We start from the raw sequence: 27,098 nt of genomic DNA, 5'->3' as shown, positions 1-27,098 counted from the left end.
CTGATGAGGTTCACCATTAACTAACTCAGCGCTGCCATTGATCAGTTTTCCTCTGCTTTGGGCCCGATATGGATGAATGCATCAAACATGTTTATAGTTTTACTGCAGTAAACACATCAAGAGAAATTCATATTTGACAAATTGGTTGCCGATGCATTTTTGAGATAAAGTAGCGCTATTAACTTGTCTTTTGGGGCGGCTGTGACTGAGGTGGTGGAGTGGTTCTTTCAACCTGAAGGTTGCAGGTTCAATTCCCCACTTTCCCTTGTCTGTGATTAATGGAAACAGTTTTTAACATTTTTTTTGGTGTAAATTTCTGTCCACATATCAAACATACAGGTAAAGCAACACGTCAGACTTTCCCCTTCTTGAACTTAACCTCAGTGGCCTTACCTCAACCACCGGCAGTAAAAGGCATTTTATATGATGCAATATTTTCTTGATAACATCTTCATAGAAAACAAAACTTATATTAGTCATGTATGTTTTATAAAAAAGCACAGAAGCAGTCATGGCACTAAAGTTCAGGAGCTGCATTAGACTGCAGACGCTGGACCGAAGACACAGGGGACGGAACCGTCAGTCAATAATCAACACATGGACTTTCAGCGCACTTCATAGCGATTTTCAAAATTCTGTCTGCACCGAATGTTGGCTGAAAGACAGTATTGTCAGTTTCTCTGGAAAGGCGTTTCCCCTCCCAAGATTTCTATCTCTGGTTAATATTACAAGCTATATTAGACTGATGAGGCTCTCAGCCGGACATGTATCTTATTACAACAGAAAAACTTTATTAATCTTATAAAAAAAAAGAATTAAATTCTTTATTTAACCTGAAAAAAATATAAATTTCTAACAATGTTATTCCATTCAGTGGACTTCATTTCTTAATTTTCCCTCCATGTGTAAATTCACTCACTGTTTAAAGAAGGCTTGTTGTAAACGCGCCTTTTGTAAAGCGTTAAATCATGTTGGGACTATTTAACGCTGCCTAAAGCCAAAATTTGGAAATATTTTCAGCTCTACTCAGCGCTGCTTTTCTTTGTCTTCTCGCTCCATGCATGTGGATGTTTGCAGTTCACAGAAAGTTAACGTGCACATGTAGGAGCTTGAAAACCTACAGGGGGAAGGCATTGAGCATTTTATGCATCGGACCACACCTCTCCTCATATTCGGTACAGTGTTTCACACACAGGTCAGCGCGAGCCGTACTGCCCGGGCTGTTTTGAGCTGCGAGCGAGAGTATCCTTGCACACAAGGCTTTCTCTGAATGTGTGTGCACTGGGCAGCCAGCTGTCTCTGTGATTACCCAGCGTCCTCCAGGTGTCGGATCTGCCATCTGCAGATGAGTGGCAGGGCGTGTGGAGCAGAGGAATGGAGGGAGAGAGAGAGGGAGAGAGGGGTTGCTGGAGAGGAGCAGAGGATGCAGAATAACTGGTTCTGCAGACATCTGGAACGTGTTCAGACGGGTCAGCGAGAGCCGCTGAGTGCGAACGGCGCTCGGGGGAATCCAACCCGCAGTCACTCCATTGAAAAGGTGCATTTGTGGGTGCCTGGCTTCCCAGCTTCTGCCGCGTGAAGAGAGAGTATTGAAATGTTTGCAGTGATCTCTCTCTCTCTCTGAAGTGTGTTTTTGCCCTTTATTAGCCCTCACCATTATGATCAGAACTTCTTAGCGCACGCGCCTGTGAGTTGCTTTGGTCAAAATTGGCCTTAATGGTGCCCTGAGAGGAAAAAAACGCATCTAAGAGAAACTCATTTGGTTGATTAAAGATATGAATAAAAGATCACACATGCCCAGTGTTTGCTCTTTTCTTCATTGTTCTCAATTAGCCTCAAATTGTGGAATCAAAGGCGTGTTTGCGTTGCCCTCTTTGTACAACTTAGACGCTGCGTTAAAGATGCCGTCAGGATGCATCGGGGGAAACGCCGCCGTGGTGCGTTTGTGTTTTTGTTGCCTGTGTGAGCAGATTCTCTCTTCAAGCCTCTCCTTACCCTCTTCTGTTCCTTCTTTCTGGAATTAGCGACCTCCCACTCCCAATTAAGGCTATCTCCCCATCCTCTCTCAATTTGGGGCCCTCGGAGAGAGAGCGGGCTCCGTCCCGATCGCGGTGCCTTCAAAGCGCTCCGTCGGCACTCTGACCTCTTTGATGTTATTATTTGTTCTCTGTGACCTCCCCGGTCCAGTAAATGGCTGTTTGTAGTGCACGCTTGTGTGCGTGTGAGGCTATAATAAAGCTGACCCAAGGTTAGTGGTCTTGTTTAAGCCAGGCAGCGCAAGAATGGGGAGCTTTCCATCTGATTGATGAGAGGTTTTTCTTTTTTTTTTTTTTAACTCTGCTCTCATTGGGATCAATTTTTAAAAGAAAAAATAAACAGGCATCACTAACCGCGTTACAACAGATTGCGGCCAATTTTTCGACTTCAAAGCCGCGCAGAAGAATCACGCTGTTTGTCGTTTGTTAGTGTTAACATGCCTGTGTGTGTGTGTGTGTGTGTGTGTGTGTGTGTGTGTGTGTGTGTGTGTGTGCAGCAGAAGTGCTGTGAGAGGAGCACACTGATCCTCTATTGGCGCTGCAGCCCCTCACACAGGACCTCTGTTCTTGCTGCAGAGGGCTCTCAGGTGGGCTGAGAGTGCTTTCAGCGAGCGCCCAGAACCGTTTCCAACTCCAAATTTAATACGATGTCAAACCCTCATTTTCGCTGGACGGGAGTCAAAAACACATTTAGCATTCATTCAGAAGCTTTAGGATTTTAACGGCCGCACACTCATTTTTTTGATTTGAAATGTTATTGGTCTGAATATTTATGTGACGACGGTAAAAAATACACAAAACAATTTCATGTTGTGATGCATGAGAGTGTAATCAAAGGCCTTTTCTCTTTTTTTTGTTTCAGGTGACGTTCATGAATTTTACACTCGTCCACAAGTGAGAAGAGGGTGCTGGAGCTGAGGTCTCTTATTTCTGTAAGTTTTCTTCCCTGAATAAAGACGTTGAGCTGTGCTGTGATACTTTGGATGATCGGCGGTGTGAAAAGGAAAAACATTTCTCAGACAGAGAACACGATACACAACAGAATTTGTAGTTTTGCTTGAATAGAAGTGCTTTAAGCATGACGTGTGCATGTATGAGTGTGTATTAGAACTTCTATCACTGTGAGGACATGAACTGTTCCCCAAAAGAGGATGATTTTTTTTTTTATTTTTGAGGTGACGACACGGCCGAGTAACAGTTAGGCAAACCTCAGCTCAGAGTGCTTGTGTGTAAGTCAGTCAGGTATTAGATGTGTGTGTCTGTGTGTGCAGTCCTGTGCTTAATGTGTGTAGTTTTTCTTTCGTGGGGTCCGGTTGCAGTTGTGGGGTCCGACCAGGTCCCATATTGTGAAGCTCGAAATTCAGACACCCAGAGTGATTTACTGAAGAGGTCCGAGGGATCCGCCGGTTTGAGGTTACATGTAGGTCAAGGTTAGGGTTTGGGGTGAGGCGGTTAAGACGAGTGCGAGGGGCGACGGGAACGCATTACGTCAAAGGAAAGGCCCCACGAAGGTAGAGCCCCGAGTGTGTGAGTGTGTGTGTGTGAGTGTTGTTAACAGAACTGTACCTGACTGGGAGCGTGTCTGCTACCTCTGGCCCCCTCCGACCAGCACATACAGAACGCTTTTGATTTGTTTCTGGGCGAAGGCGGACCTCCACCCGGGGTAGTGTTCTGCCCCTGCGCCCCCTCAATGGCGGCTTTCACTGGGGTGAAGAAAGGCGTCTTTTAAAGGCCCTCGCAGGCATCGCTCCAGGAAGCTTTCAGCGCCGGGACCTACAGTATGCCTTTTAATGGACTTTCTCTCTGTGAGCAATAAAGATTATATCTGGAGTCAAATAGTGCTGCAGGTAACACTAGCCTGAATTAAGCCGGCCGGGTCGCGGCGGCAGATCTCGATGGCTTCAGCAGAGATCGGAGGGGCGGCATATGAAATGTACAGATGGGAGCGGTTGGAGAAAAGAGCGATCTGACCATCTGGCTAATCCTACTGTTTAAGAATACTTATTAAGGCCCTCTCCAGTGGCCCTTGAGCCGTGTCAGTGCCGGGTCAACAAGTGGCCCATTTGATTCTGGCTGGCATCTCGCGGACTGAGACTTTTCACTGTTTTGTTGCGAGCAGTAAACTGCAAGCCGCTGGCTGGTTAAGGGGACCTCTGTTCCAAAGACTTGATTTATTTACAGCTCGCGTGAATCATCTCAAATTGCAGTGCAAAAAAGTGAATTCCCCAACCCGGAGGTCAGCGCCGGGCTGAGATGCCAATGAGCCTGGGTCACAGGGCAATTCAACGTTTGCTGCAAGAGAAACATTTTGAGCATGACGGCTGCCTCACGCACAAGCCATGATAATAATATATTAACAGCTTTTTTTTCATAGAGAACAAAATCACTCATCAATAAAATGCATTGATTTGTGTGTGAAGACTGTTAAAAAAAAAGAGCACTTAGTCTCGCTATAATTCCATCAAACCAACCTTAATTTCATAAGTTCAACTGGAAACTTAAAATTACATTACTGCGTTTTTTAACATGCAATTGCTTTGCAAATCTAATCTCGCAGCAGTAAGATGAAAAGTGGGCCCTGCTTAACAAAATTACAGTCTTTACTGTCGTGACAGCGACAATTCCGGGCGTCTGTTTCGCGGGAACTCGGGGAAGAAGACGGTGCTACTGAGTGGACTGTTTCCATCCTGTTAATATCTAATGGCTTTGGTTTGGGGAAATTACCAGGCAGTTTGCTGAATCTGAAGCAGGTTTCTTTTGGTTCTGATGCATTTTTTGAGCATGAGGAACAGCGTTCAGATTTGTATTTATGCATCTCAAATCACAAAAATATGGTAATTTACTCTGAATTTTTTAAAAAAAAGTGTATGACTCCTAGAAATCGGAGGTTTTGTGTCTCTCTATAGCTGTGGGAAAAACTTTGGGGAAGAATTTCGCTCCCTTTTGTCTTGGTGGCCTATTAGTGGACCGGTGTTGTCACACATGTCTTCTGCTAATGGCAGTCATTTGCAGCGAGTTAGGGAAGTGGCCGGACAGCAGGCGGCCGCTGGGATGATTTGTGGCGAGCTAATGAGCTAACGAGCTAATGAACCCACTGAGGTTACCTGTTTGGCTTCCCCTAAAAAACAATGTGGCCCTCTGCCGGGATCCCTCCGGCCGCGGCCTTGTTTGTGAACATGAGTGCGTTCCAGCTAATAGGCGGCATCTAACAGAGTTTAGCACGGTCTCTCAGGACTTAACTCTGCGTTAACGGTGAGCTATTATGTCCTCTTGAGCTTCGACGTTTAGGTAATTTATCTGATTTGTCCGCACGTACGAAATGTCCACTCGGAGGTCAAATGCCTTGAAAGTTTGCGATGAGCCTATTTTTGTGGTGGGAAAAAGCAGGAACCTTGCGAGGCCCTCTGCCAGCGACGCTATAGACCGGGCCTGGTGGCTACCTCCCAAACCACCCAGGCTCATACCCCACTTTCTCTCTTCGATTGCCCTTGAAATGGGGCCTGCTCTAAATATTATCTCCCCCCGCGCTTTATCCCTCCGTTTATCCCTAAGTCGGCAGAGAGAAGAAAGGAGCCGTGGGGCTGAGTCACTTTTTCCTCTCTGCTCTCCTCTCTCCAAAACCGCAGGCAGCGGCAGCGGCTTCCTGGAGATGAGCGCTTTTGTCTGTTGTGCGACCGCTGCGGCTTTAGGCAGATCCTCCTCTCATGAGGTAATGCTGGAGCTCGGCGAGCGGCGGGAGCAGCCTCAGGATGGATCCGGGGGACCGGTGCTCTGTCTCAGCGGCGCCCGGCTGCACATGGAGGCCATCGCACATGTTCACACCTCTTTAGTGCGGGCCGACGCTCCCAGATCCCCCACAACTCAGTGAGCTCAGCCCCGGACAAATCTGTGGCTGAATCTGTTTCAGGAACATTTTTTTTTCCTTTTGCTGGAAACACATACAGAAACGTATGACGGTGTGTGAGAGACGCAGTGAAGCGCTGTGGTCGGTACGATGAAGCAAAGTAATACAGATTGTTGTTTTTCTGTTCGCTGTTCAGGTGAATGAAATTATCTGTGACACACTGATACGACATTCGCTTTAAAATCGAATGTTTTAAAGTTAAAAAAGTTTTCTTCCTCACATGGCGGCACATACCTGACCGGAGCGTGAAGGGAGACGTGAAGTTGGTGTGAAACGTCCGCGGCGTGATGCAGCCGTGTGGAAAATGTACAGATTATGGATTCTGTGAAAAAGTCAGCCGTGGTACCTCAGGTTTGTTCCTGTGGTTTCATGGAAAAATCACGCCGAGCTTTTTTTTCTTTTTCCCATAAAGTATTCCTCTTGAAGACGCTGCAGTCATCTGTAATGCTCATACAAACTGATAGCAGCACTTCTTCCTTGGACAGTTGCGAGTCATGTTTGCTCATATAAGATGAGAACGTCATATTATTACAACAAGTTTAACTGTTACAGCTTAATTTCTTCATAATATTTCATGATTTCCAGATGTCACGAGATGAAGAAAAGTTGCTACTTGAGAATATCAAAAGTTTCCACAACTTGTTGGACAAATGTGAGCACAGACCCACTTTTTTTTTTTTGGGTTGCCTCTTTTCTGAGCGCAGAGCTGAGGAATGCCACCAGACTCGCTGACATTCAGGATAATTGCTTCCTGTTTTAACTGTCACGGGTCCCCGAGGTCAGAGGTCGGGGTCAGTCTCATCTGTTGTGCTCTGGGCTTCAAGGCGACGCCACCTGGTCCTCGGCTCACGCTCATCCAGCGCATTATCGTCTCCAAACAATACGCTTCTTCACCTTGTCTCTTTGCGTTCTGCGGCGTGCCGTGGCTGGAAGGAGGGCCTTCTCTCTCAGCTGTTTGGCTTCCTTCAACACTTCATTAAAAACAGAGGGGCTTTTTAAATGGCTTGTGTTTAAATGTGGGAAAGAGGGAAGGTCGGGTTGCAGAGGACCGAGTCTGCGACATTAGCTCTGCTGCGCTGCTAACACCTGTTTCCAAAGAGACTTGTGTCAGCTTCCTATTCGGCAGCGCTGTTTAAATGACCTCGAAAGCTGCTGGTTGATGCTCACCAACAACATCACAGCCTCATAATTACAGTATTCTCATTACAGTAAGAATCCTGCATCTCTTTTTAAAGCCGCCATCAGCTAAAATTAAGCGGCCTTAATGGCCGCTGATTGCATTCCTCCGCCGGCCGGCCGCCTCCTCCGTCTTCTCCCTCAGCGATCGGATCATTTAAGTACATGCGAGCGTAATTGAGGTCTCCTCCTTGATTAGATTTGCACCAGCTTTTAACAAAGCCTTGCTCGAATTTAATCCAATGAGCCCCATTGCGGAGAAAGAGCGGGGACGACGTCGCTCCTGGTTAGCTTGTGAATCAAACGTGGCGCCGAGCAATTAGAGGACACGGCGATGAAGAGGACGACGGAGGGAAACACGACTGCACAGCAGCTGGACAGGCCACACATCACATCTCATTTATTTTTGTGAATGATTTTGTGTTTTCAGGATTGAAATTGTTTAAAATGGCAGGAAATGCTCTTTTTGACTCTTATCAGAAGTTTCTCCACTACATGAAGAAGAAATCCGAGTTTTTATTGGTTATTTATTCAGATTCCTAGACGCAGTAGTAGCAGGAAGGCCCGTGCGCGCCTCCCGCTGCAGACTGACCCACTAAGCGTTGGCGTGGCTTCTGGAGCGCGTCCTCTGGTGACACCTGCCCATCCATAATCACAGTTCAACTCTAAAACCTCCTCCTGACCTGTGGCTGTTTGTCGCACACTCAATCCCCTAATCGTCTCCTTTGTTCGGTGTCACCCTCGATTAGTCCGACGCGGCCGGAGGAAAGCAGTGTGCAGTGTGAGGATCTTAATTACCTTTTACCGAGGCGTTCCTGCACCGAGACAGTCGCTTAGAGAAGTTTGATAACAGGAAAGAATTTTTATTTTTGCATTTCTGGTGAAAATCTTATTGTCTTTTTTTTTTATCGTGATTTTCATGTCGATCAAAATGATTTGGTTTAATGTTTTCCATCAGACTAAAAGCAGTTCATGAATTCTGCCATAAACTTAAAACAGACATTTAATTTCTGATCCTCGTCTTTATTTTGCTTTCAGTTTATTCTATGAGGATTTTGTCGAACTGATCTCCAGACATAAGCGTCCAGATTAACAACAGGAAGCACTGTTGACTCGCTGTCAGGACTCTCATTCCCCCTTTATCTCCTCTTCCCACTTCTTCTGTGCCTGTAAACCCTCCTCTTCACCGAACAATAGGATTTCTCCACGAATAGGTCTGAACAGGCTGCAGCTCACCTGTTCAAGCTGCAGCTAATCCAGAACTTTCTCTTGATGTTCGCTGATCTGGTGCCGCGGGAGGAACAGGCGTGCTGGTGTGTTGGACAGAGACGTGGTGTGTTTGTGAGTGAAAGAGAGGAAAAAACAAAACAAAACATGGTTCTGGAAATCAAAAGCTGCTGATTACAGTTTCTTGATGTTCTTACTCCACTTTCCTGGCGTCGGTTCTTTATCGAGCTCGATCTTTCAGCACGGGCAGGGCGCGTCAGAACATTACATTTTATCTGCAAATTTAAAAGCATATGTTCACCAGAGTCTGCTCGCAGGCGTTTGATGACAGAAGCTGACGTACAGTGTGATTAAAGCGCTCTGATTTATACTGAGGACGGCGCTGCAGCGTGAGCTGGAGGCCCGGGACGCTTCAGACTGCAGCGACTCGCAGGCCACATGTACCTGGTGGTGCCGAAGCCTCCAGAACGCTCGGCTCCCGTTCGGATTCTGTATCGCCGGTTGATAATAGAGACGGATTTTTGATGCCGTCGTCAATTTGTCATGATTAAAAGGAACCCGTTTGGATCGGCAGTCAAAAAGTGCTGCATGCAGGCATTGCTGAGCGGGGGGAAAAAAAAAAAACCACAAACGCACATGATTTATCATCTGGATGCTATTAATTTAACCTATGGAGTCTTACTCAATAATTAATGTCTATTGGCATGTGACCCTATATGCCATACAGTAAACAGCATGTCTCATAACTATGTATGAGATCTTGTAGTGGGCTAATATATGGCTGAAAGGCCCACAGACAAGCCCTCGGTCTTAATAAATCAGCCATATCTAATGAACCCCCTAATTGTGATTTACAGCCTGTGAGACCAGCGCTGCCTCGGAGAGTGAAACGGCTAAATAGAGAGAGAGAGAGAGGGAACGGCAGAGCGAGGGAACGGGGACGAGGGGAACCTGGTCCGGTGGCACCTGTCAGAAAGAAGTGGCTGTTTTATTAATAAACGCTGCTCCCCTCCAGCAGATGTAGAAATGCTGGGATTTGATACTTAATATGACAGAAATAAAGGAGCTGGACGACAGGTGGAGAACCACAGATCTGCACCATCCAGACTGTTTTACTTCCTTTGTTTTTATAATTTTTTGATTGATTATCAGTCGTCTGACATCTTCCTCTTGGAGGTTCTCCTTCGGGTTAAAGCCAGAGCGTGATTTCCTGCGGCGGTGGGGGATCGGGGCCGGTTGGGAACCCGTCTCGGGTCTGTCCCTGCCTTCTGCTTGATTGTTTTCACACCCGGTGATTATTGAAGCTGCGCACGTGATCACCTCCGAACTCATTCTCACGCAGCGCGCCGCTCGCCCGAGGCCAAGCCATAAACTCTGCTCTACTCCTGAATGTTGTGAACATTCAAAACAAAAGAAATAATCACGGCTTATCCACGGACAATGAGCGATATCTGTTGTTGTTGGCCGGTCGTTTGAAAACAGACGTTATTATAACGTGTTCTCAGTAACCGACACACCTGAAGCATTTACTGGGATGAAGTGGTTAACAAAGTGCATGTTCTCTTTTTATTTTCTTTATTTATGTATCTAATTGAAACCATTCGCCCCAGTGCCTCTTTATGTGAACATTGTTGTGTAACTTTGCAAGCGTGAAAGCTTTTATTAACACTCTATGCACAAATGATGCACACATTTCCAAACTTTCCACATCTGACATCAGTCCTGCTGCAGCGACGCGCTCCGCCCGGGTCTGAACCATCCGCCCCTGTCCGGGGAGTTAAACCCAGTCTGCTGCGATTGCCCCCCCCCGTGCCCCGCCCCTGCCGGGGCTCGAAGAGGGGGTCTTGTGCACGACCAACAATGTGGATTCTCTGCAGGCCGCTGAAGGACAATGGACACCTTGTGCCGCGCAGAAAGGCTCTGACCTTGCAGCACACACTCACACCTCGCTGAAGGCGCGCATACATGTGTTCCTACACACTCGGGCGTGTGTTCAAACACGGAGCATGACTTATTCACGCCGCCCGCCTGTTTTCTCCCAGCCGGTGTGATCTGGCCACAGAAGTGTCTCCTCAGCGTTTCATCTCCCCCCATATAGGACGCACGTATCAGATATATGGGCTCTCTCACGTTAAGTGTTTCAGACCGCGCCGCTCCGATTCCCACCGCACACACACACACACACACACACACACGCACATGTGGCCGAACGCGCCCGGCAGGGAGGATTAGTGTGGATTGTGACAGCTTGACATGCCGGGGGACTCTGACATGCCTCCGATCGCCAAACAAGACAACTGCTGCCGGAGAGGAGGAGGTTTCGTGGCGCTCGACTGCTGGTTCAGCGTCACCTCGCCGCCGCCCGCACGTCTGAGTCGGCCTTGGCTCCGCTGCCTCGGTCCTGTCGGGCTGTTGTCTTTTGTGTGCGGTAAAAAGGCTGTGAAGTAAATTTGAAAGTGGAGGTTATTCAGTTTTTTTTTGTGTGGAAAATCTGAAATAAAAAAAAAAAAGGATGAAAAATCTGATGCAAGGAGTTTGGAGAGAGAAAAGAAGAGTTGCTTTTGAAGGTCTCTTTGAGCAGTTGCTTTGCTGTGAACATAAACAGTCACAAAGTGTTGTCCTTTTCACTTTAGGCGCTCCGGGTCCTGCAGGTTTGGCTGAAAATACAGGAACTTTAAAATTTTACTCGCTCTGTCCCGCTCTGCTCGCTGTGCGACCGTTCACCAGTCGCTTCCTCTTCCACTCTTTCTCCTGACGTGTGTGTGTGTGTGTACAAAGCAGACACACACACATACACACAGACGCAGTGAAACCGTGGGTCCCCGCTGCAGACAACTTGTTGGAGCCATCTGTACGCATTACGCATTCACGCCTGTCAATAATTGAATGGAAATATGTTGTGAAAGTAGCATGTCTCTAAATAATGCAGCCATTTCATGCAAACAAAGCTGAGGAAATCCTCAAAGCGCTTTCTCAGATAGGGAACAAAGCTCATTGTCAGAGAATAGAGAAGCAACTGGGATTACAAAGGGGGCATGCAGTGAAACGACTTGTCAGTCCTAATCTGGGATTAGCAGGCTTTGGCGCCTCCCGGGTGCAGTAAAAGCCACCTGTTTGGGCACTGCTGCAGATGATGTTACACTCCAGATCTCCTTGTTTGTTTCTAATTCGCCTGCTTGCTTCAAGGTTTTGAACAGTTTCCAGTAAAGACTAAAGATTTAACATAAATTTAATTTTTAAGCCATTTGATTTTGTTTTAAGTGTTATTAAAACAACCCTGATCCATGTTCATATTGAGGGGTCCTGCTGCTTTTCTTTTAATTAAGGAAATTAGCTTTTTCTCTGATACCTCGGGATTCCCCGAACCCATAATTAAGAAATGATATTCAGCCTAATTGTTTCCTGCTTTTGTCTCAGAGTGAGCGCTCTCTCCCCCTGCGCCTCCACGTCCTCTCAGCTCAGCGTCTGCTGAATTAGAAATGTGGATCAGGGAGGACAAATGAACCAAATTAACACCAGCCAACAGTAAAACGTGGGCGTCTGATGATTGTTCTCAGCTTTGGTGAGACCCTGGAGTCCCATAATGACTTAGCGGCTCGCGCTCTTCTTCTGCCGCCAGCCTGGAGGCTAATGCGGCCGCTCATGTGAGAGGGCAGCAGGCGTATCGCCGCGGGCTTTTATGTCAACCTTCTAACGCTGGCGTCGCTCCGAAATAGACGTTAACACCACCGACACTTGAAGTTCATCCCTCTGCGTTCTTTTAGACGATAAACAATGAGTTGAGTTCTTAGACAGGTTAATTGCTAGCATTTTCTTAAGATAGCAGGATCACAGCTTCTCTCAACTTTATGGAGAGCACAGAGAATAACAAGGCTTAAAACTTGTGTAACGAGCTTATTTGTTGCGGCGGCATTATGCTCGTCCCCAGAGAGGTCAAAGGTAGCCGGTGGCTTTAAATGAGAAGACAGGTGGCTTGAGTGTGGCTCCTGATAAACATTGTCTTACCTGCTGTGAGGTGTTTGTCAAACGGCGAGCTGGATGCGCCTTAAGCCGATACAGATCAGCGGTAAAGAGAGGTGAACGGAAAGGGAGACGATGGAGGGACGGATCGCAGAGGGCGATTCCCGCAGCAAAGAGAATAAATGCAAAATAATAACTTTTCTGGGAATAGTTGGAGCTGAAACATCTGTTTCGATTTAACAGTTTGCAGTTTTTTTTTAAGATTCATTAATAACTTTCTCCCTTTCTTAAAGCTTTCTAACGTTCTTTTTTATCAGACCGCTGTCCGTCGCTTTACGCGCTCAGTTATATAATGACGTATAAGCGATGTGTGATTGTGAGGTGAAACACTCACCAGGACGTCTAACTACTGAGCGAACGCTCGCAGACAAACAGTCCCATTGAGCCCCGGAGTGTTGACTCTGGTCTTCAATGGCTTCTTCAATGGTTTGCTCTGTATCGCTGCCACGGAGCAGATAAATGTATGTGTGTACTGTATTTGTGTTAGCTCGGGGTGTGTTCGCATGCCAGGAAAAATAACAAGCACAAGGCAGGGTGTTGGTCACCGAGACCTCCTCTGGATTTCTGGGGATCTGCGGTTTTCGTCCAGCTTCTCTGAGCTGCAGAGCCTGGACACACACACACACACACACACACACCTGAAGCGTGGTGGTGTGTGCGTTTACGCCTGACGCACAAACGATGCATTCATCGTCTCTCAGTGTTCCGCCGTTGAGCTTTGATTGAAACTTTCCATCGACGGGAGCCATGCGGACATCAAACGCCTCGTCCACCCGATGAGGGACAGAATCCTTAAATTGAAATGTTTGACAAATATTCAGATGGCCTGTGGACACTTGGCAAAATGATTTTCTTCCCCTGTTTTTCCCCATGAAAAGAGGAATAGCCACTTGCCTACATTACAGGAGATTATGGTCGGCACCACAGCGGCTGCTTTTAGCCACTCTAAAATGTTTGCTTGTCACCTTTTCTGAACCTTTTTCTGTTTGTTTCATGTGTTTTTGGTGCAATTAGCATTACTTTACTCTCATAAAGTCAAAGAGTGTTTTATTATATATTGTCAGGCAGCAATAAAGTCTGTTTGCATATGTTCTGTCTTCCCTGGATCAACTTTACATATAGCAGTTCCACTTTTACAAACTTGTTTTGCTGATTTTATTATCAGAAAAACAGAAATACTTGAATTTTTTCATTAAAATTCAAGCCTGTCACAAGTCAGAAACCTCCTGAAGTGCTGATCTGTTAGAATTAACATGAACCATCTGTGCTGCTTTACGCATGATGCGCTTGTCAGCAATGGTGACTTTATAAATACTCTTTATTGAGGTCAAACATTTTCTGATATTGTAAGTAGAACAAGAGGTTCCATGAAAAAAGTAAATTTTTGCTTAATTCAACATTTCTTCTAGATCCAATACTAGGTTAACAGCAAATATCTTTTCTTTCCTGGTAAACTGTTGATAAAATCATACTGTTCAAACATCCATTACAGTGTTGTCAACGATAAAACTTTATGTAATCTGGTCTTTGCTGACCTGTTGGAGCTTGAATTGAATTGGGCCAAACAGTCCAATTCAGTAAGGGACGCAGCTTCATCAGGACCAGATCGACCCTGACGGGACGTCCATCGGGGGGAGTGTGGAGAGATTTTGGCTGAAAACACTCAATAACCTGGAGGTCTCTGACTGATGCACTGAAAAAAAAAGCCCCAACCAAACAAAAAATCGAAGTGAATGAACCAAACATTCTGAATCCAGCTAAATTCAAGAAACCAACGAGTAATTCACTTTTCCCCAAAACACAAAACAGATGACTGGAGATTCCCTCTTGATGTTTGGCAGTAGTGCAAAGTCTAATTCAGTTAATAAGAAATCTTGAACAACAGCAGGAAAAGACCAGAATGAAGGGTATTTGGAGTTCAGGCGTGTGCCGGCTCATGCATTGCCTCTGACCTGACTCATCGTTGAGCAAGACATGGGAGTCATAACCAGGAAGCGCCTAATTCCAGCACCTTGATTTTCAATTTACTCTTATTGTTTGATCATTTCAGCTTTAATAAAGTCCTCGAAGGATCTGGTCATGACAACTGAGCGATGCTGGCACAGTTTGGACACCACCATCAGCCCTTCGGGGAAAAGGTCAGAGACGACCTGCGATCAGCAGCGAGCAGCTCGTCCGCCGCCACACTGAGCTCTGTGTTAATCAGTCGGAATTTCACCAAACAAAACTGCTTTTCTTGCTTCGCGATGGGCTGTTTTCTGGGGGGTAACTGGCACCGCTATTGGGCTTTTTTTTACTATTTTGGGCAGAAAGCGCCCGGTGGAGGGAATCTCGGGGAGAAAAACAGGGCGGCATGTGTGTGTGTTCACATTCCACACGTCTGACCTCTGACAGCGGCCTCTGTTCGCCGCGTTCTGCGATGATCTAATGAGAGTCCAGACAGACCCGAGATTTAGAAGGTGGCGGAGTTGTTCTCGTACGAGGCCAGTTCTCCTCTCTGCAGCCTCCTCATTTATTTATCCAGGAAAGGTAGCTGAGCACGCCTTCTCCCTGCTGCTCACACACACCCGGCGCCCGAGCCTCCTCACTTCGGCAAAATCACCAATCAGGGACCCCGACTGCATGGCAGAGTTTCAAGTCAAAACGCTTCGTTTTTGTGTTTTCGTTTCAGGAAATGTTCACGTTTACATGGCGACGTTTTGAAAACGATGTCTGTTCACACAGAAACGCTGAAAACAATGAAGCTTTCATGTAGAGCCACTCATGGGTTGTTTTGTATTTGTTTTTAGAATTTTAAAAAAGTTCCACCGTTTTCCATTTCTCTGTCAATAGTTGCGATTCCAGTGGCTCCGAATGCCGTCGCCGTGGAGACGAAACACTAAAACCCACCGAAAGTTTTGCATTTTCACTTGAAAATGTCGTCGTGTGAACGAAGCCTCGGTCTTTAAAGAAGCTGTCCTCTGTGATGAAGTGGAGGATCATGAATGGCTTCTAAAGTTTAGAAGACTTTCAGATGTTGGAGTGGATAGTACAGCAACACCAAGTCATTGGTGGGATCTGTAAGTGTGGATTATTACAGGATTATAGTGTGACAAAGTGAATTTCCTGGTTGATCATTCTTTCAAAAAATAAAGGATTATGGTCTGAATTATGAGTTTTGGACATCAGGCATCCTTTTTGCGGATTCTGACTTGGTTTTGACTTGACAGGAATTACACTGATATTTGTCTTGTGTGATGGTGAACCATTCCCATATTATCTCGGCTCCAATTAAGACACAAGACATTTAGTTTTTGTGTTACGGCGACAACAGAGCAGCGTCGCTGGATGTCAGCTTCTACATGAAGGTTTTCTTCTCACCGTAACTGGAAATGATGGCCGGCGCTGCAGAATGTCGACGCCCTCGGTACGTCAGGTTTTGTCAGGAGCACAGAGGGGCTTCTGTTTCCATTTAAACCCTCAGTCTGCTCTCTTTCACCTTATTTTCTTGTTGGGACTGTCCAAACGACCAACAATTCCAAGGAAAGTCCTCATTTTCTTTCTGCTGTTTTTTTCCCCCCTGCCTCCTATTCTCTGTCTCTCTTTCTCTGTGGTATTTCCCCACTTCCTCGGTTCTATCCAGCTGGGACGGCCGGAGATTTTACACCCAATTGGTTGAGTCGGAGGCCTTTGTCGGAGCCCTTCTCTTGCTCCACAAGTGGCAGAAGGGACCTGGGTTGTGAATGGCGCTTTGTGCACTGTTTTTCTAAGAGGGGGCCCTCTCTCTCCCGCTCTCATCTGTCACAGGTCCCTCTCCGTCCACACTTCACAATGCCTGATTGTTTCTGCCAAGTCGCCAGGTTCCAGGCCAGATCTGAACAACGCTTTCCTGCCAAATTCCGACCCTGGTTTTCGTTTTTCTTCCGCTCACAAAGGGATTCTAAGTTACTGTCCACATTTTAGAGGGAGGCCTAGCTAGCCGTCCACCAGCAACACCTTGTTTGCCGGGTCCGTCTCTCAGCTAAAGGCCGTCAGAATTCTCACAAGCAGCAGAGGAAGGAAGGGACTTTAAAGCAAAATGCTGACAGAAAACAGTAAGTATCACTGCGATGAATACTTTCATAGTGTTTATTTATAAAAAGCTAGTTGTAGATCTTGTCTATTTTCCCATCGGGCGGCTGACAGAACTTGTGGGAGGATCGTTGTGACTTCATGCTCATAAGAACAACCCTGAAATGCATGGAGATGAAAAATTAAAGCTCAACAGTGCGCGCTCTGTTTGGTTATCAAGCAAGCAATCTCACCAGTATCACTTTCCAAGAAGCATCTGAGACACAGGGACTGCTCGCAGGGGGAAGGAAGACTTGATGTTTTTCTAGATGTCTGACAATATGAAAAGGCTTTCAGTGAGCCTCGGAGCGACGTGGCTGAAAACTGATTTGTTTTTCAGGTATCAGTGTAACATTAGCGTCACGTTGCCGCTTCTTCGGCCAGCTGATTCTTTTCTCCGTCTCGGTGGGAGAAGGCCGTCCTTTCTGCTGTAATCGCTCAATTCTCTTCCCGAGTCTCGATGGGGAAGGAGTTCGTACGGTCACGTGCTACGAGCTGTGTCTGAGCAGCGAAAACAAAAAACAGCAGGATGATATGCTGCTTTTTTTCTGAAATGATTTTATTCTTAATGCATTTTTGCAACTGTATGTTGCACATCCTAAAAAGTGGCTTAAATAAGACATGCACAACCGAAGAACACAGCTTAAAAAAAAGCAGCTTCAAAGCTCTATCTCCTGGAATGACTTGGAGGAGTTTAACATTTGTTATGTTGTTTAAAGAACTGAGTCATCCAAACAGCAGTAATGTGATTCTCCGCCCGCCCGGTGACCAGTGCGTGGCGGAGCACGCCGTTTCCCTGCTCCGGTCAATCACAGGCCGCTCCGTGGCACGATCGCCGACGAACATCAGCGCTGCTGCTCGATGAAACCCTATCAGTGGCAGCGAGTTAAGAGGCTGGGCATTCTTGGCCATATGAGACACCAGTTCCAAGAAACCCTGTCCTAACCTCCCCCATAAACACAGCACCAGCAATATTGTCAGCTAAAGATAGGCCCTCCTCTGTCTTGTCCCACTTCTCGCTCTTTCATCACTCCAGTGCAGATTTCAGCTCAGTTTAATGCGCTCTAGTGGTTTGTCGTTTGTTGGGTTTGTGGGCTGTTAGAATCTATTGTACAACAACAACAACAACAACAACAACAGAGTCAGTTGTACATTACAGGAAGAGAGAGAGGGAGTCAGATAAAATATTAAAAAGCAAACCTTGAACAAACTTATCCAAAAGTTTTTAAAGTGTGCAAAATGTGAAAAACACCGAGAACACTGGTTTTGATTTTCTAAATTTTCTAAATTTTTGAAGTGGTTATTTGAAAAAAAGAAAGAAAGAAAGAAAGTCTTTTAGGATTTCAATTGAATTCAGCGACCTTTAACTTGTTTTTTGAGCTCCGATTCGGTCGTCTCTTACACCAGAGCTACTTTGGAGTAAAACTAGATTTCAGATGAAACTTGAAAGCATTGAATAGGCTGACTGAACACATATTTTCTCCTCTTGTTTTTTAATACTCATTGTAAACTGATTGTTTGAAATAAAGGACGGCCGATCACATACGTATTGATTTTTTTTTCTGTGGTTGAAAAGAGAAGAACAATGAAACAAAAGAAGAATTGAGCCAAATAATCTGAAACATTGAAGTAAAATAGAGCACTTTGTGGGATGGTTGGTAGGAGATTTATTGGAGGAGGTGATGCAGTTACAATGATGTACTATTATTGGTTTGGCTCAGATTTGGGCGAGTCTCACTTTTCATGCTGTGACACTGTTCAGGCCTCCTCTAATTTAACCAGAGTCACTGGAAGCTGCATTCCAGCCCAGGTAGTAAAACCTGGCATGTACAGAAGAACACTGTGACCCCCAGAATCTCCGAGCAGCAGTCACACACACATCAAAATCCAACAAATCACCCGGTTACACTCCAGTTCTGAATTTTCTTGACAGCTGCACATCACACAGTTCTTACTCTCTACTTTGCTTTTCTTCCTTTTAATCTGAGTGTTTTTACAGCTCAGTGATTTCAACCTCCTGATGTGTTCTGAGTCACCAAACCTCACAAAGCTCTCAATCTGAAGAAGTCCAAACTGTCTTTTGTTTTTTGTTTAAAACAAAACTAGGAACGGAAATTAACTGATCAGCTCAATGAGAATCTGTTCTCAGTGATGTTACCTGGTAAAATAAACTTAAATTACAGTAAAACTGAAATAAAAAGAAGTAGCTTTAAATGGATGTTGGGGCTGCATGATATGAAGCGGAAAAGGAAAACTTTAAAATCACAGATGCTGTTTTATTGTTTTAATTCGACCTTGCAGTTTGTAATCAAGGCATTTCCCTTCTGTTTGGCTTGTTTACATACATGTAGAATATCATCGCTGTCGTAACCGGTGCTAAGACATATAAAACTCTGACCGAGACGCACCGATCACATCTGATCAATAATGGAAACGGCCGATCCACAAGGATCGATGATTCAATACATTTACAAAGAAATTGGATTTGAGTGTGGCATCAGTCTTCATCAGTCCGGCTGTAAATGAAGTATTTCGCACACACACACACACACACACACACACACACACACACACACACACACACACACACACACACACAGATTGCAACCTTGCTCTTTCCTCGGAGACATTTGACTGAGGGTCAGACCTGCGTTTAAGGGCACCCAGGAGGCTGCATATCTCACAGATGGACAGCCTGCCTTGATTTACCGAGCGCCACTGCTGGAGCAGCAATCTGCTTTGCTTCGCAAAAGTTTGTGTGTGTGTGTGTGTGTGTGTGTGTGTGTGTGTGTGTGTGTGTGTACTGAAGGGTTACGCGCTGTTTATAAGGCTCAATACACTTTGTGACAGTTATCTGTTTTGTCGTTTTAAACTTCACCCACTCTGTCATTTTGTAAAATGTCAAAGCATTTTCTGCATTAAATGTGTGATAAACATTTAGATTTCCACAGATTATTTTTGATGTACAAACATGCTCCAGCAGAAATTTGTTGAAATCGGCAGAGATTGTCTTCCTTTCACTCCTGTTGTTCACATTAGCGATAGAATCCCGTTTTATTTCAATCCTCTCACATGTACACCCTCGTGGAATAATGTTGTGGACGAGAGTCAGCCCTTTATGCGGATGACAAAATTCTCTTTGTGACTAAATTGAGAGAATAATCTTTGGTAAATAGTTTGTGGCTTGCGTCCATGTTTGAAGAGGGGAACTCCTTCCTCGCTCTTTTAGTAGCACTCGAGTAAAATTTAAGTTTCTTTTGCCTGGTGGAGTCTGTGCTGGAGTTGTGGCAGTGCTAGGAGCCAGTCTTTTCTTACTTTCTGGAAGATCCTGCTCAGTTGCTGCTCGTTAAGCATCTGGCGGAGTAATGGCGGACAAAACGAAACCTAAGGATATCAGGCCAGCGGGAGGCGTCACATCCTCTCAAATTCTCAGAAAAAAAATTCTGGTGCCGGACCGGCACTGTGACTTTCAAGTGACAATTTAACACTGTTACACTTACAATGAATATGTCAGGGCACTTTGTTCACGCCATTGGAATATTTGTAACATATTTATGGTGGAAAATAAGTATTTTTAAAGTTGAAAAACTCCTTAATGCACCTTTAAATTACTTATTCCCCTTTATCAAGAAATAATGCTTGTGAGTAAACTTAGAGGAAACTTGTAGACTTCAGCCTGAACAATGCAAAAAATGTATGATATAATTGGTGGATTGATGGAAATTGATGGAAATCAAATTATTGACCAGTTTCCATTTTAAGGATAAAGTAAATTTTGTCAATCTTACCATTAGAAAGAATAAGATAAATGTTAAAGGCCTTTGAGAGAAGCTGGATGTTCTTTACTAAATGTGTGAAGGATTTTGATCTAAAGCCCAAATTCCACTGGATGTGCTGCGGCTGCGTCTCATGTTTGTATTTATGTCTGTCGTACAGAATCCATGTTGGTGCATAAAAGCTTAAAAAAAGATATTTTGGAAAAAAAAAAAAAACATATTTTTTTATTATTCTTGCTCAAATAGTTTTACTGGAAGTACTTGGCCATCAGAAATTTGATCAAAAATGAAAAATGAGACAGTGAGTGGGATATGGGACCAATGTCACAGATCATAAACACTCACAGCCAGGGCCGATTACACTTTTTAGCCATATAAATTACTAGAAAATAAGCTTAATTATTTCATTTACAGATGTTTTCATTGTCTTCTCTTCACAGAATGATGTCTTCCATGCGAGCTACTCCTCCCTTTCAACCGCCGTCCGAGGAAGCGGAAGAGATGGGTCAGGACAGCGCGGCGTGGGCCGGCGACGAGCGGGACGGCCCCAAGGAGACGCCGCCGTCGCCCTCGCTGCACGAGCAGCCCGACTTGGACGAGCCGCAGCCAATCGGAGAGAAGCCGGCGGACGCTGAGTGGGACAGCGTCGGCCCCGCCGCCATGGTGAGGAGTGAATTATGCACCTGGCTGAGAAATTGACCATATCTTATCCTGAGATATGTTGCCATAACTCAAATCTATAAAACAAATGTGGTTAGTGTGTGTACACACTCGGGGCGAGCGGCTCATAAAACACTCATGAAATACATGCAGGGGTACACAGGCTGTGCAAATTCTCATACATAATGATGATTGTGCACTCTTGAGTGCACACACTTAAATATACACACACACACACACACACACACACACACACACACACACACAGAGTGGTTGTCTGTGGTCTCGCTGCTACAGGCAGTGCTTTAGGCAGCCCAGTGAGGGCCCTCCTCCAGAGAGATGTACCCCTTGCTTCTTCTCATCTCCTCAGTCTGTTTTCATGTCTTTGTGTGTGTGTGAGTGTGTGTGAATGTGTGTGTTGAGATGTCAGTTGCTTAGCTCCAGGTTGTGTCGGTCCCTGGTGGATGTTGTGTGTTTGACTGGAGCCACCGAGGAAAAGGAGAAAGTTCTGACAATAAAGTTTCCTTTGGTATGTTATGGAAGGACACGTTTGACCCTTCACTTTCAGTGTTTTTAAAGAGAATCTGTTTTTTAATCATTCTTAGCGTATCATTACCGCCTCTGAGTCTTGACTGGTCTCTTCTATATTTAAGCCTCTGTTTATCTTCTTATCAAATTGAGGGCAGTGTTGCACTGCAGTGGGTGGAGGAGGGTGAAGGAAAAAAGACCAGAGCGACAACCACACACAAACACACACTTATAGTTTAGATTCACCAATTAGCCTCAAATGTTGTTGGACTCACGTCATGTTGAAACTCACACACCCAGAGAAAATGGACACAGCCCAACCGGCTCTCTATATATCAATATATCTGTGTCTATATGTGTGCCAGAAGATCAAATCATGATTGAACACTTCCACAACTAAATATGTGGAAGTAATCCTCATGTCTCTGAACTAAAAGCAAAGGAAGCTGGATGTGTTATATTGGTTATCATTGGTAAAACGTTCAAATGTGGGTGAGTTTGTCAGCTTTGTCTCATTCCATTACTTTTAAAAACTATAATCGATGAGTGTGAAGCGTGCTGGTGGGCCGGCCGCCATGGGGATGGGCAGCATGTGGTATCTGCCGGCCACAGCCACGGAGGAGGATGTCACCCTCTTTGTTGGATCATATCTGATTGGAACCGCCACGGGAGTGGAGCTGAGGCGGTTCAAACTCCGAAGTGAGGATCAAGTAGAAAGAAGGACTGCGCGGCGTCAGGTGAACATACGATAATGGAGTAATCCTGTTAAGTATCGTAACAGGAAGTTCAAACACTGATGCAGGTGATGGTAATGTCTTTGTGCTTGGAGATCTGACATGTCAAATAGCGGCGCTGTGGGCAACTGGGAATTTATTGCATTGAAGAAAGTCTTCTCAGGATGTGTCTGTTACTTTTCAATATGTCTTCTTTGTTGTTTCTTTTAGACACTGACTGATCTTAGCTTGCCCAAAGCGTCTGATATGAGTAATTTCACTTTTGCTCTTTAGCATCGTGCCTTTGTGTGCACCGTGACATTGAGTGTGCGAGCAGTTCGGGTTTCTCAGCCTCACTCAAGGGCAATTTACAGATTCACAGGAGCAAGCCACCAACATGCATTGTCTGAAACACGGGCCGAACGCCGTGCGACCTTTCGCTCTATAATGTGATACGACCACCGGACCTTCCTGTCCGCGGCGCTCTGCTTGTGTAACTCCCAGTCGGACCTGAAAAAACACACCTGAGCAATCTGCGAGTGACACATTATCTCCTAATCCTCATTACAGAGGCATCTTCCGCTTAGAGACAAAGTGCACAACAGGGCCTCCTGGAGCCATTTCAAGGGCGTCTTAAGATCCCGCTGTTAGCCAAAGCCCCTTGTCTTTGAAACATAAGCCTCCTAAAGTTCTTGGAGATCCCCCCACTCTGTAAGGGGAGGAGAAAGCATCCAGGAATAGCCCCGGTGTCAGAACACCTGTGCTGAAGTGTCTGTTGTGTGGGACAATGTGGTCATCTTGAAAGGCTTATCTTCTGGGTAAATATAGACTTCTTGTGCCTCTTGCTTAACTCATAACCCAGCAAACACACACACACACACACACACACACACACACACACACACACACACACACACACACACACACACACACACACTGGCCACGACGCTCCAAGGACCCATCAGACACCTATCGCTCATTATCAACAAGTCTTAAGTTACCAGCTTTGTGACGCCGTCGCTGAAACAAGATCGACCTCATTCAAAAGGAAAGAAATGCCTCTGAGAGGTTTTAAAGTGTGTGGTTGTTGGCCCTCGGGGGGCGCCAGAGAGATCTGGGGGGGGGGGGTTCAAGGGGAAAAAGGTGGGGCTCGGGTCGATGCGTTTTCCCAGTGTTTTTTCACCACACAATTCTTGGTAAGAAAGTGAAGAGCAAAACTATTCATTTATCAAAATATCTAGAAGTAAAGTAATTCTAACTTTCTAAAATGATATAATTCGATGTGTAAAAACATTCAGAAGTCTGGCGTTCTGGTGTACATTTGGGCCTGCAGGGATCTGTGCTCTTAAAAACTCCTCCACAGATCTTTGAGTGAATCATTGGTTGCCTGCTCGACTTGCTCCAGGTCCTGGTTTTATCTCTGTGTGTTTTAAAGCTTTATCAAAGACCAAATGCGATGTGATACATCAGATGTCGTAATCCTCACGTGTTCATTTCTAAACCTGACATTTGTTGTGTCATGCTACATTTAAGCAAACATCAGCTGCAGCCAGACTCAGGCTGCAGGGGTAAAAACCAAAGAGTTGGAGAGATTTATGTTTTATGTTTGATCAATAAAGGAGCTGAAAAGCGTGACTCACAGAAATGTCATAGTTCGTTTCTGTTTCCTTCGCAGGACAACGAGAGCAGCAAAGGCTGCTCGCTCTACTCCTACCGGACTAACTCTACCTCTCCGCCCAAGGCCGAGGAGTGTTCCCGGGAGCGCGGCGAGCCGGTGATCGGCCTCGCCTTCGGCACGCCGGAGCGCCGGAAGGGCAGCCTGGCCGACGTGGTGGACACACTGAAACAGAAGAAGCTGGTGGAGCTGACCAAGACGGAGCAGGACGGTGAGAGGAAGCCTGCGCTTCAGCGAGTGTGTGTTGACTTGAGTGTGTCCTACTTGTAGTGTCCATGAACAGTGTGTACTTTGTAGCCCTGCCGAACCGCGCAGTCACTGTAGAATCTCCTCTCCTGACAGCGGCCCTTTGTGAAGTGGAAAATCCTGTAACTTCTGCTTTGGGTGTACAGTTTGTTTGTTTTTTGTTTTTTTTTTTTATCATCTGAAGGGCTTTAAGAGGGTTGTATCAGCTCTTATTGGCTTGACGAAAGGATCCATGCAGGAGTGTGTGATGAACCAATGTTTGAAAACTTGTGATTTCTGAAGGTTTTCCTGACGTCGGCGACGGAGACGATAGATGTTCCTCATATCATATTATATTTTGCACTGACTCTGGGTGTGTAATTTTTTAGTTTCCACAGCTAACTAGTACCCTGAGAGTATCTCAGATAAAACGGCTGAAATCCGTCAGTGGACTGAACTCAGGCCTGAACCAACCTCCAAATTTGCTTGGAAGTGATAAATTTACACAGGAGAGAAGCGTGGAATAACACGTTTTCTGATAGTGAGCTGAGGCTAATTTGGCCTGATTGCTGTGTGTGCCACAGGTTTCCATCAGCCAGCAGGTCAGACACACACTCCGGAGTGTTTAATCATGTGGCACACTGAACAGATCTCTGTGAAGACGGTTGGCTGACCCGGATCGCTCGTCTTCTGTTGCAGATGAAGCGAGGGAAAAGTTACCCGCTCGCCTTGTTTTTTTCCTCGCACGTCCTCATCACAGGATCTTTGAACATGTGAAATTACACCTGACAGATCCCTCGTCTCGTCAGATCACAATATCAATCAGCGAAAACACAGGTTTCCCTTTCTCGCCCCTGCGCCTCTCTGATCTGCCCCGCCAGCGCAGGGAAGCGCCGGAGTCTCCCAGCATGCCTCGACTCGCCCTCTCCCATCCCAAAGCAAGCACATCTAAAACCATCTAACACCCCTTTTTACTATTATGTGCACACGGTAATCGCGATGATATCAGAGCGCTGCTTGATCTCTCTAATTTGGAGGTTTTACTTTGTTATTGATACAGTAAAGTGGGCCGGAGTTGGACGGCCGGAGGCGCTGTGCAGCACACTCCGTCTTTAGTTGAAAGAAAGGTAGCGCTGCCTCTTATCTGCAGCGCGGAAACTGCAGCCATTGAAGGGAAAAAACACTTGTGTGTGTGCGCGTGTGTGTGTGTGTGTGTGTTGTGACATCTTCCTGTCAAATCAAAGGGGGGCAGGCGTGGTAGGAACCGCTCGGGGACAGATTGAAGTGCGTTTTTTCTCCTCTCTGTTTTATCCGCCACGCCACACGCCGAGCACAGCCACACCTGACCTTGCTCGTAACGAGATTGCTCATTTTCAATTAGTCCTGAAGTTTTTTTTTTTTTTTTTTGAAACCGGAGAGACTTAAAATAATCAATTCAAGCAAATATGAATACAACTTCTTTCAGTGTGTTGAGGAAGGATTGATAATTAATTGTGAATGTTTTCGCTTCTCTTTTGGGAGCAGAAATATTTAGTGTTTTTTTTTTTTGGTTTTTTTCCATTAAATGAGCAATGTGGTATCACAACGCAAAAACTAAAAGTTCTGTTCTGGATTTACATCCACGGTCAAGCCTCTTTTAGAGTGTCGAATGTGAAATTGAGAAGGGAGCGAAACAGCAAAAAATATGCTCCAATCGAAAAAGAGGTGAACGTTTGAATTTGATATACCATTATTGAGGATCAGATCAGATTCTGAGACCAGTTTTATCACTAAAGATAACGAAGCAGCCGCTAAGCAATTGGATCAGCCGATCAATTAAAATGTGACAGCTTTTATAAACACAAAAATCCCAAAAAAATCCACAGATTTTATCATCAGAATCAGATGCTTGTTCCAGGTTTATGTTGCCGTTCTCAGAAATGTTTCATTTCATCCAAAATAACTTCCCTGCACATCGTTTTCTTTGTCTTTAAGAGGAGGATCAGTTTGGCTGTGTGCTGGACTGAGAGCTCGTCCTCTGATAATTTGCGGCGTTGCCGTCCCCTCGTGGCAGTGATCACTCTGCGAACACCCCGGCTCAAACAAATGCGATAAACATGTAGAGCATAACCAGGCACAGTGAATCACAGCCAGTAATTCCGCTTGCCGGGCCTTGTAAACGCTCATGTGAATTGCTGCGATCCTTGAAGACGCATTGTAAAAATGTCTTTCACGCGGCGCCATGGTAATGCATTTCATTTTGAGATTAATGCAGAGATTGACGGGCGCTGGGCTGATCTCAGATGAGACGCGCTGATCAACAGACAGCTGAGGCTCGACGCTTCGTTTACTAAGTTTGTCCACGATGGAGCCGCACGCCTTTGTTTATTCATGTAAACACCCCCTCTTCACTTAATTGCCCGTCGTTCTCCCGTACTGTATCGTTGTTTGAAGCTGCTCCTCTTGTTTCCTCTTCCATCCTTCAAATTCACAAACCTTTCAAATAATTCCTAACACTTTTTTTTTTTTTTTTTTTTTGGAATCCCTCTTCAAGAGGCAACCTTGCAAAGCCCTCCAAATTCATAAACTGTTGCTTTTTCTTTTTTGTTTTGTTAAAAGAATGCAGAGCGCACGGGAGCACAAGGCCGTCCCGGTGAATTGGCCGACGCTCTTGGTCCTGGCGTTGCGCAGATCGGAGATAATTTAGTAATTTGAAGGCTTCGCAGGTCTGTTCTGCGTTTGCTCCATGCGAACTCTGGAAGCCGGGGGCGGACGCGATCGACCGCTCCGCTCCGCCCGGCGTGGCTGACCCCCGCGCCGAGGCGTGCACGGCGGCGGCGTTAGCCGTGCGCGGCGTGCTCACCCCCTGCCGGCCCGCCCGCCTCTCAGCGGAGCCCTAAGTGCCTGTGACAGTTCTAATGAATAGACATGGCCTCGCTTTGCAGTGTGGGAGATTTTTTTTCCTCTTCTTCTTCTCCTGCGTGCGACTGCAGCCTCAGCTTTTAAAAGCTTTATTAGGAACTCTTTAAGACTGTGTCAGGTAGCTGCAGCAGCACAACACAGCTGGTTGCTGAAAATACGTCCTTTTCT

The 27,098-nt window shown here is 45.7% G+C and overlaps 1 protein-coding gene across 3 annotated transcripts in view; it reads left to right on the top strand.

Moving 5' to 3' along the window:
* LOC115392101 (transcription factor SOX-6-like) overlaps window positions 1-27,098 on the top strand; it is a 103,287-nt gene that overhangs the window by 13,675 nt on the left and 62,514 nt on the right. For 2 of the 3 annotated variants that reach the window (XM_030096621.1, XM_030096622.1), the window contains exons 2-4: window positions 2,899-2,968; window positions 20,669-20,891; window positions 23,805-24,015. In XM_030096621.1, the coding sequence (XP_029952481.1) occupies window positions 20,670-20,891; window positions 23,805-24,015 (433 nt within the window). In that variant the 5' untranslated portion in view covers window positions 2,899-2,968; window position 20,669. Of the gene's footprint in view, window positions 1-2,898; window positions 2,969-20,668; window positions 20,892-21,211; window positions 21,418-23,804; window positions 24,016-27,098 lie in introns of those variants that run through there. The other variant, XM_030096623.1, reaches the window with a different exon arrangement.

This window comes from Salarias fasciatus, chromosome 7, assembly GCF_902148845.1.
Source record: "Salarias fasciatus chromosome 7, fSalaFa1.1, whole genome shotgun sequence".
Classification (NCBI taxonomy): Eukaryota; Metazoa; Chordata; class Actinopteri; order Blenniiformes; family Blenniidae; genus Salarias; species Salarias fasciatus.
The sequence above is the reverse complement of the archived record's forward strand: the minus strand, read 5'-3'. Positions and strand labels throughout refer to the sequence as shown.